Source organism: Epinephelus lanceolatus, chromosome 12 (assembly GCF_041903045.1).
Source record: "Epinephelus lanceolatus isolate andai-2023 chromosome 12, ASM4190304v1, whole genome shotgun sequence".
Lineage (NCBI taxonomy): Eukaryota > Metazoa > Chordata > Actinopteri > Perciformes > Serranidae > Epinephelus > Epinephelus lanceolatus.
Window position 1 is genome coordinate 13,469,921 of NC_135745.1, and position 10,602 is coordinate 13,480,522.

Sequence of the window (10,602 nt, forward strand, 5' to 3'; positions counted from 1 at the left end):
TAGATGTGGTCAGAGAACATGTTGTACGACTTTGTTCATTTCAAGCAGAAAATGCTAAATACCTGCACCAAATATGCTCAGTTTGAATGTGGAAAGGTGCAGCTGACAATGGATTCCAAAAGAAAATTTAATTTTTATTATTAAATCTATTTCAGGAAAAGCAATATCTGCACACTACTTCATGCCACAGAAAGTGTGTGCAAGCATTGCTTTTTACTCACTTACGCTGCTTTGCCCTCATGCTGTCACATAAGACAGGCACTAATATTGGGATTTCATTCTAGGAACAACAGCTGAATAAATAGATCAGAAGATTCACGTTTCTCTTTACCTAAGAAAGGTATTTACAAGTCTGTCCACACTTCAGCTTCATTAATACATCAGCCCCTCTTAAGACTGGGATGTGGCAATCCACTGATTAACAGACCTTTAACAATGGATACTTAGACTACATCCCTGGTGTGATAACATCTGACACCTTAGAGCCATATATATTTGAGGTTACCTTGTGTTAATAGCAGCCTACACCCTCAAGCTGTCAGACCTATGACCCAATGAGTGGATATGTTGATGCAGTTGCTGAATACAGTATGTGTCCAGTAACTGTTGGCCTAATATAGGCAGACTTTCTGATGGCGTATGATGCACAACGATATTTCAAATCATGCTGGCCTGTGAAAGACTCTGCACAATTTCTGCGGGAAAAAGGGGGTCTTATACAGTTTCTGAGAAAATCCATTCATATGTAATGGTTGGCTGCAGGCTGAAAATAAGCAACCCATTTAGTAGACACTTTCCAGTGTGAATGGGTCAATTGTAATGCATATTAGCATGTCTCAATGGAGGGGGCTGTGCTCCATAGTTGCAGTTTCTTTCATGCACAGGCTGAAAACAAAGAACAGCACAAAGGAGTCTGCCCTCATGAACAGGATGTTGTCTGCTGCGCCATATCGCTCTGGAAGGACACACGGAAGTGTAAAATGCACATATGACTCCTCCATGTGCCTGGCTCTACTGGTGACTTATATATTTCTGCCAGTCGTCCAATATTATTGAGAGATGAGGGTGAACAGGGGCAGCAGCTATTTCTCCAGGATATGAGAACGGTGTGGATGTAATAGAGATCTCAGAGGAGGTCAAGAGTCATCATCCAAGATTTAAAAAATGACAGTCTTATTTTGAAGGCTACTGTGGCCCCATTTGGAACCATACTCTCTGTCCCATAGTATATAGTGTCACCAGGATATGCTTTCTTTAATATTCCCATAGTGTTTAACAGGATATTCAATATGGAGTTTAATTTAACTTTTTTTCTGTTGTCATTATTTTATGGTGCAATTTGGACAATTTCCAATATTGTGTTATATTTCATTATTTCATATGGCCACAGCATCAGTCTATATAATGTTTATGTGGTGTTTAGTAGCCTCTCTGTGTGGCTCAATTATGTTACAGTGGCTGTATTTTATGATACTGTTGCAAGGCAGTTTATGTGATATATATACATTTTTAAAAATGGCTATGTTATGACAGGCAACTACGCACCCGTGTCTGCAATAATCATTAGCAAATGTAATCATAATCATAAACAAACTCAACAAAATACTGTTATCATTACTACTAGTAGGTGTGCTGCACTTCTGCGTGTGTAGTGATGTTGCTGCACCCCATCAGGAGACGTTGCCATCTTCAGTCAGTGGGAACAATAAATGTTCAACACTTTTCTGTATTAAAAAGTGGGGAACTTGAATGCAACATGTGAGTGAATGAGTGTTAAAGTGTTAATTATTTATGTTGCTCTGCATGAGTAATTTATGTAGAGGGTAGTGGCGTTCATGTCTGGCATATTTCATATAGCTACTGTATGGCTGTACTTGGTTAGGATAAATAATATAATACGAAATTTTGCTGGGGCATCTGGAGGTGGACCCCAAAGCCCCCAGCAAAACTGCCCCCAAATGTTGACTCCATGGCTACGGCCCTGTGTTGTTGGTTGGTTTTCATTTCCTGTGGTAAAATTATAATAATCTCCATAATACTATTCCTTCTGTAGGCACTGGAGGGTATTCAAAAAACAATCACCATATAACTTATTACTGTGTTTGGTTTCTCATAATCGTCACGTCATGTTGACCTCCTAAACACTGATAATGTTTTACCGTCGACGTTCTCCCTGTCGCTGATGTGCTGCAGGTTGCATCCCGTCTCCTCCCTGCTCAGCTCCGACTCCTGGTGGTACGACTCCAGCCTGGAGTGGGCATTTCTGCGGAGCTTGGGGCTGGCAGACACGCAGCAAGAGGTCGTGCTCCCCATCTTTTCCTCCTTTTACCGACCCTAGAGGTAGGGAGGCTGCGTTAACGATCCTTCCCCGCTGATATTAGGACCGTGAAACGATGGGTCACCAACTCCACCGAGGCGAGCCGGATAGATCACCAGAGCGCGTTGGGTGCATCCGTGTAGCAGCAGCGCCCATGGATCCTGTCAGTCGTCGGCGTCCACGGGAAGGCTGTCACAGAGGATCAATGTGTCACTTGCACCGGTAGAAGCCGATGTATGTAACGGGCCGACATGCCGCTGCTATCCCAGGCATCGTAACGCAGGGCGCATCCTGCTCCAGGCACAGTGGTGTGTGTGTGAGTGTGAGTGTGTGTGTGGATCGGTGTTGTGGCTGGCTGTCAGGGCGATAGACCGACAGGGAGGGCTGCAAACCCCGAGAAAAGGTTCCGGTTCAAGTGGGTGGTTACAAATGACAGAGCAGAGAGATAAGAGGAGGGGGACAGGGCTGATTCATGATGCATTCATGATAAGGCTGGTATACACTGATCTGGTTTTGTCTTTGAATCCCGATATTATTATTATTATTATTATTATTATTATTATTATTTTAGGCAACATAATTTTTTTTTGCTATGACAGTTAAATGAATGATTTATACTTATAGTGCATTTCAATTAAAATGTAGCTAATACAACTTATATTAATCGACAAGCAATGTGTACATGTGTATGTATGTTGATTTTGAGAGTCAAAACAACATGGCTATAGCCTATTAAAGGGTACGTCTGTCCCTATAAGGCCTCTATAACAGATTCAAGATTTGGTTATGATTAGGGTCAGGGTAGTCTTGCCACCAGACAATCAGAGATCTCCGCCTTCTGATAGTCTGGGGACACTCCTTTCTAAAGTGTGTTTAACACACCGCGAAAACGCAACAAAACAACGCCTCTTGCATTTTTGAAAAGGACACGTCTTCTCGGAAATGTGCGCTCCCCCTTTTCTCGTCCGCAAGGAAACAAACACACAGAGAGCTTGAAAATGGATGCTGAGAGATTTAACTCCGTTTTATCAAACGTGTGTTCATCCATGAAGAAAATATTTTTTCCAGCGGATGTCTAAGTTACAACATTATTGAGCTAACTGGAGTAGTTTCATGTCGTATCCGAGAACGGGAGGCTTTTAACAGATGACGTCCTGATGTTAGCTTTGCTGCTGCTGTTAGCTGTCCCTGTCAGCTGCAGCCACTGATGCTTTCTAGACATCGTGATTTCCCAAAACTGAATAAATACCACACATAGCAACACAAAACTGCTTTGCTAGCTCAATCATGTTGTAACTAAGATATCCGCTGGAAAAGATTTTTTTTTTCACGGACCGTTAAATGAGTTATTACCTATTATAGACACTGCTAACAGGGCTAACAGGGCTAACAGCTAACGGTTAGCCCAGCTAAACGTGCATACAGAAATAGTAATGTTTGTTCAATCATTGTGTTTATAGACTTTACAAACATCGGATTAGTCTAAACGGTGATACAGTGATGTGAAAAATGTGATATATAGGCTATATATATAGCTAAAAGCTCTGCTGGTTTTCTAAGTATTTGTAAACAACAAGGCGATTCCCTCTAACGTTATAGTCCGGCCAGATGGATGAGTCATGGCCTTGTAAAAGATTATGTTTGTTTCTTTTAGTTGGCGAGAATGTGTCACCGCAAATGCGACAAACATCCACTAACTTTGACGGCGTTTTCTGCGAGCACGGCTGAGCCATTTTGTACCGCTACACGTGTTTCTAGTCGGACTATGTTTACAAGCACAAGAGTTCAGCGAGCCACCGAAGAACTGCCCTGCAGATTTACTATTGGTTCTGTGATGTAGGGAGTTTTTTAAACTCTGAAATTGTATCCGCCCATCTAAACACAAAACCAGGGAGAAAGTCATCAGTCTTTAGTTAAGCAAAGCGTCTAAAGACTGAGTTGTGAGTCTAGGGTCAGGGGTATATTGATAAGAGGAAGATTGTGGGGGGAAAAAAGTGGGCATGTTCTTTTGTTTTTAAAGTGCCTTAAGAGATACTGTAGTGGTGAAATAAATCTCACTGGTCAACTTTCAGTGGGTGGGCTCAAAGAAGGCATCCAGTTGGCAAAAGTAAAAAAATAAATGTTACAACACCCATGTTTGGTTTTGCTTTATAATGTACAAAGCAAGAAATAATCTGCTTCCAGGCAATATTCAAAACATGTTATGTGACAGGGAGGGGGGATAGAATCTAAAAAATGTTCGTACATCCTTGAAAAGTATGTGTATTTCAGTGTGTGGGGTGGGTTTGTGGAATGGGTTAGATGAGGCGTTAAAGGGAAGCACAACTATAGAGCACTTTAAAAAGATGTACGGACACAGTATATTTAGGAGGTATGCAGACAAAGAGGGACGATGCTGATGGGTTGGTTTATTTATCTATCTGGGCTCGGTTGAGATGGGGTTTGTATAGCCCATTTAATATCTAAGACTGTTGTTTATTTATCTATATTAATGGTTGTAAATAAGTTTGGGACAGTTGTTGACAATTTCCTTTTCAAATTAGACATGAATACTGAGAAAGGGGTAGAATTAAATAGGTGTACACTTCTTCCTACTCCTTCTTGGGCATGTGTTGTTGTTTTTTTTATTTTGTTCAAAATACAAATACATACAAGTTGTGGATTTCACAATATTGAATGTACGATATCCGATTTTGGAGTATTAAGCTTCCCAAGTAGCTCACTTAGGTAGTTGAGTTATGGCGGCCTAAAGATGCCAAATGCAAAAGAGAAAAAAAATGAAGGAAATGATAACCCTTTGGGGTCAGATGGAAAAACGAAGCGCCCACAGGAAGAATCCCAACGTGAGCTGTAGGCCTATTTTAAATAAACCCCCATCAAAATATAGGTTTGCATGGACTTAAATGTGCATGACTTAATTTTTCTGAAGCAGTGGGCCACACTAATCCATTTGAGCTGCAACAAACATTGTGAGAAATGCTTTTTAACTTTTTTTAAGTCATACCAGTGTTTTATATTTTATTTTATTGTATGTTACATAATTTATGCATCTACTCATGAGCCAAAGTAACGAAATCTTGTTTAATATGTGCACCGATGGTGTATTTGTTGAATGACAATAAAGCGAGTCTAAGTCTTAGTCTAAGTCTTTTAAAGCATTTAATACAATTAAAATAGTGACATCTGCTGGTAAATATGTGGTAATGCATTTGTATGGAGACCATGTGATGGCAGAGAGTCAAAATACAGTATAACTGAACTCATGTCTTTCACTAAGTCTTGGTATTTTCTACAGTTAAGGATATATTATAACAACTAAAACCTTTTAAAGGGGAACTAATGTTTTTTTCAACCTGGGCCCTATTTTACAATCTACTTTTGTCTAAATGAGTGATAGGATGTTCAATATTTGACATTTCTCCAGTACGAAGCTTGGGCTGACCTGCCTGCAGCCCGTGAGCATGTGCTATATTAAATAATAGGGCACTGGGACAGCATCAAACAACGTCAAAATACGCCCACTAAAAGTGCATTTTTTTCACACAGATAGGCTCAGATTGTTAGTATAATTATCCGACAACATAACAGAAAGGAGAAATGAATGTCTGTGTTTACCTTTAGCTGGATTCGGACATGTTCCTCTGTCTGTTGCTGCTCCCTCTCTCTCCTCGTCTGCTCTTCAGTTTCTATGAGTTCTATGTCCGTGTACGTCTGTGTACTCCGTGTTCAAATAAATATGGGCGGTCATCAAATTCAAATGGCTCATCCAGATCCAGTTGGTCAAAATCGGGTAAAAATTCGGATATGTTTGTTGTGGCAAGTCAAAACACTCACTCAGAGAGTGAAAGTCTGGCTCTGAAATCTTACGTCTCACGAGATTTGAGTTGTTGCAGGAAGTTACCGCTGGAGTGACCTTACAAACGCGAGGAGTAGTTATGGTTGAATTTTTACCCGATTTTGACCAGGGAGCAGCAACAGACAGAGTTGTTGTTGTTTGTTCAGAGTCTGCAGCTAACCTTATGTAAGTGCTTGGCTTCATCTTGTAGACACATATTAACATACTGGTCAACTTTCAGTGGGTGGGCTCGAGAGAAAGCACTGAGTTTACAAAGCACTATAGCTCCACTAAAAAAAAGGTAGAACTTGTTTGTTTTGTTTCAGGGTTTGTTTGGGGTTTTTTTTTCATTCATTCATAACGAATACATAAGTTTGAGTATTTCACAGTTTTGGATGTCCATGATTATTTAACTTGCCAACTGGCTCACCTAAACAGATGTGTTATGGCGGCCAAATGATACCAAACACAAAAAAATATTTATTTTAGGAAGTAGTAAGAGGTCAAACTTCTAGGGTCAGATGTATAAACAGTTAATTTCTGAGGATGCACACAACCAATACTTCAAAGGAACGAAGGACACATCACCTTTGTGAACAAATATATCAGCACTCTAAAGTGGTAAAAATGTGTATACTTAATCCTGTAATCCAAATGACCACACTCGAAGGTAGGATGCAAAGCCTGTTGCCATAGCCTCCTCCTGGTTGCCTTCCTGTATTCCTTGACTTGTCCATGTCTATGTAGTCTAACACCAATGAATCGTCTAAATAGGGGTCATGGCACACACTTCTGAGCTGCCAAGTGACAGAAGTAGCTGTGTAAGGAATGACAAATTGAGTTTGAGAAAAAAGGTAAGACCACGCCTTGGATGCAGGTTTCAGATACACTTCATTTGAAGCGTAATGAGGCCTTATTCATGCTGGTCACGTGATTTAAGGCAGGTTGAAGTGAGACTAAATACATCATCAAACCAGAAGGTTGGTCAAGGTGAGAGTGGAGTGGTTATATTGTGGATGAAGCACAACTAAAACTGCTTCTACTGAGTTAACATTTTAAGCTGTGAAGTCAATCTGATGTTGTCAGTATGGCACAAACAGTTAATTTAACACAATGCCTTAAAATGATCATATTTTCATGCAGTCAGTATTTTATTCATACAGACCATTCAGTATGAGTTCTTTGGTTTGTATTTTTAAGGCAGCAAGGAAACCTGAAAGATTTAGGTTGGGGGTTTGGTCTGACTATCAACCCAAGGTGGACTGTATGTGACGACCTAAAAATGAGACTCAGCAGTCAACTATCTTTCTCCGGAACTGCATACTGAGCCTTTAAGTCGTAACAACTTGACATTTTACAGTCATTATTTTGTTTATTTAGGAAAAGAATGTGAGCTTTAATGTTGCAGTAGTGTGTGCTGAACAGCAGAGGTCCTCCTTCACTGCCTCTATGAAGCACTGCTCATGTTGTCAAGGTAGTCGGCTTCATCTCACTGCTTGTAGGCGGTTAGGCTTTAGGTGGAAATTTCCACTCCAGCCACTGGACCAAAGGCCATGAAGATGTTTGAGAGGCAACAAAATGAAACATTACAGAGCCTCCCACACTGCAGCTTTGGGCTGCGAAGGGGAAAGATTATAAATGCAGCGACTTAAGAGGCTGGTTAAATATTTATGAAAATAAAATTGTGCCTTTTTTAACAGTAGTAGTTTAACAGTAGTGAAATCCTTATGATGTATTTGGAATTTTCAAGTTAGCTTGAATGAAATAAATGTGAAGTTAAATGATCCCAGTTGACTAATACTTGACTCATACAAGGTGAATAGTCTACAAAATATGCAATCAAGACTTTAAATGTCAGCTGCAACTAATTTATGTCACATTTTTGGGAAAAAAAGCAGAATGTTGAAGAGATAAGACAGAGGCTTCAGCGTTGGGAAGCGGCAAGGTTTTCCCTTCATAAACAGCAGTTTCAAGATTTTCCTCCTTTCAGCAACCTATTCACCACTTTCTGTGTGTGTGTGTGTGTGTGTGTGTGTGCGTGTGTGTGTTAATTGGAGCGACAAAGTTACTGTTTATGCAGTGTGTGTCTGTAGGAGATAAAGCAAGATGCCAAATTCCTGTTTGTTGGGTGAGTTGTCATTGTGAGAGAAAACTCATATTGCAGTATATATCTCCTTATGCAGAGAGGTTTTGTGCGCATGTTAAAGAGAGAAACACATAAATGCGAGGCAAAAAAAACACTTCCACTTTAATAAACAAAACAAAAAAACAGATAGAATTAGCTCCACTTTTATCACCACCAACCCCTTCGAGGTCAATGCTATATCGGCAGGAGTTGCCATGGAAACTATTCATTTTTAGTGCGCATCCCCTTTTAAAAAGTAATTTCATTTTACTGGCTCCTGAAATCTTTGGGGGTTTTTTTTTATCACGTTCAGTGAGATCTGTAGGAAATGAAGACATTTATTACTTAGCAAAGGGGAGCTAACCTTTGGTGCAGACTACCAAAATAAAAAAAAACGTAGTTTAGTCTCTTTTTACATGGACATTGCATAATCTGTGACCTGCAGGGACCAACCACCCCTGATAAAACAAGTTATGGACAAACCACTCCTCCCATTATCTTGAGCTGCAGTGGATTAAAAATTAACTTTAACAAAAAACAAAGTAGCTATGCCTTCACATAGGGGAAGACTAAATTAACTGCTAGCAATTTCTTGCTCATAGTGCTGTCCTTCATCACTGATATTTTGTCTAACAATTAGTAACCCTTTCAAATCACCACAAGGATAGTTTTGGGTGGGGTGGGGGGGTAAAGTTGAGACTGTATCCAGAGAAAAGCTAGAGGCTGTCACTCACACTCAACATAAAACAGCGCATAGGCTTTTTTCCCCTACTATGTCGCAATATTTCACACCTAGAATACAAAGAATACAGGGGCTAATGGAAGTATCATGTGTGCAGTTAAATTACAGTGCTTCCACATAATTCATTTGTGATTACAAAGTGTCTTGAACAGATATTGCACTGCTGCCTCAGGCGACACATGGCTGCATAGCTACATAGAAACAGCTGAAGGTATGCAGTAACAATGTTGTACTTTACCCTTGACGTTAGTTTGTGTGTATCCTATGTATATTGCGGCTGTGGCCTGATTTCAACGTTTTATTTCACAAGAGGTTTGACATAAGAAGTGCTGAATGAGTGACAGAATGAATAAAGTGTCAACAAAGTGAAATGGGGGGTCATATATCTACATGTTGTGTACTATGTTTCTGCACAGACTGTTACACTAATGTTATGACTATGTGTTGGCTGATTTATTCATTTCATTCAAAAGCACATATTATTCCTCTTACCTGTGGTGCTGTTTATCAGTCTAGATTGTTGTGGTGTGAGTTGACCAGTGTTGGGGATATCGACCATATGTCTGCCAATATAATGGAACTAGATGGCACTCGGTTTGTGGTGCTCAAAGTGCCAAAAAATACATTTAAAAAACAGCAACTTGACAACCTTGTCGCCATGCAGAAGGAAGCGTGCATCCACTGCTAGTTCACCTATAGAGCTAACTAACATTACAGCTCAGCCAAAGACTATAGCCCCTTTTACACTGCCAGATTTTCCGCGAATGTTGGGCCAGATTGGCGAGTTGATCCAAGGTGCCCAATTTTCCGCCTCGTAGGGTAGTCATATTGGCAGAACTCTTTTAGTTTATACAGACTGAGGCGGCCTTCCGCAACAGGAGGGGCTGTTGTTGACTTGTGAGAGGAGCTGTTGATGACGCCACACGTGCGACCCACTGGCCGTGGATAAACAGGAAACAGCTGATAGCAGGAATTAACCAGCAGCTAGTAGCAAGAGGGAAACGCAAACCTGACAGACACTGTAAAGATGAGCAAATGTGGAGACAAGGAATTGTGTGCCCTCCTTGTCCTCGCAAACGAAGAGGCCATTAACCGTCAAATGACGGGGACGGTGAACAACGGGCCGGCTTATGAGAGAATTGCCAAAGGACTGACCAGCCGCGGCTTCCCTCCCACGTCACTGTTAACGTCACATGCTGAGCTACACGTTTTGTTACTTGCTCACGCCCCCCATTGCCCCAAAAAAGGCGCATTCTGTATAAACAAAAGTAGGTAGGCAGCATTTTGCCGCACTCCCCGATTTTGTTTTTGTACTGCCAATGCTGAAAAAAGACTGATTGGGCTTTCCTGCAAATTTGCACAACTCCTGTTTAAAAAGGGCTTCTGCCATTGATGTTTACATCTTGCACTGTCACATGTACAAGCCTCTCGTCCATGAGTAGATGCACACTTCCTTCTGAGCAGTGATACGGTTAGCGAGTGTAGTTTTAATAAAGAAAATAGTTCCTACATTAAACTGCTCACAGCAAGGCGTGTAGATTATCTTGAGTAACCGGGTCATGATTTCTGGAAAGAGACATTGC

At 40.7% G+C, this 10,602-nt stretch overlaps 1 protein-coding gene across 2 annotated transcripts in view; it reads right to left on the reverse strand.

Annotated features, from left to right (window-relative positions):
* Positions 1–2,682, reverse strand: part of LOC117272516 (cyclin-Y-like) — a 29,796-nt gene extending 27,114 nt beyond the window's left edge. Inside the window, exon 1 of one of the 2 annotated variants that reach the window (XM_033651482.2) lies at positions 2,160–2,682. In XM_033651482.2, coding sequence (XP_033507373.1) covers positions 2,160–2,313 — 154 coding nt within the window. In that variant the 5' untranslated portion in view covers positions 2,314–2,682. The remainder of the gene's footprint in view (positions 1–2,159) is intronic. The other variant, XM_033651481.2, reaches the window with a different exon arrangement.
* Positions 2,683–10,602: the final 7,920 nt, after the last annotated feature.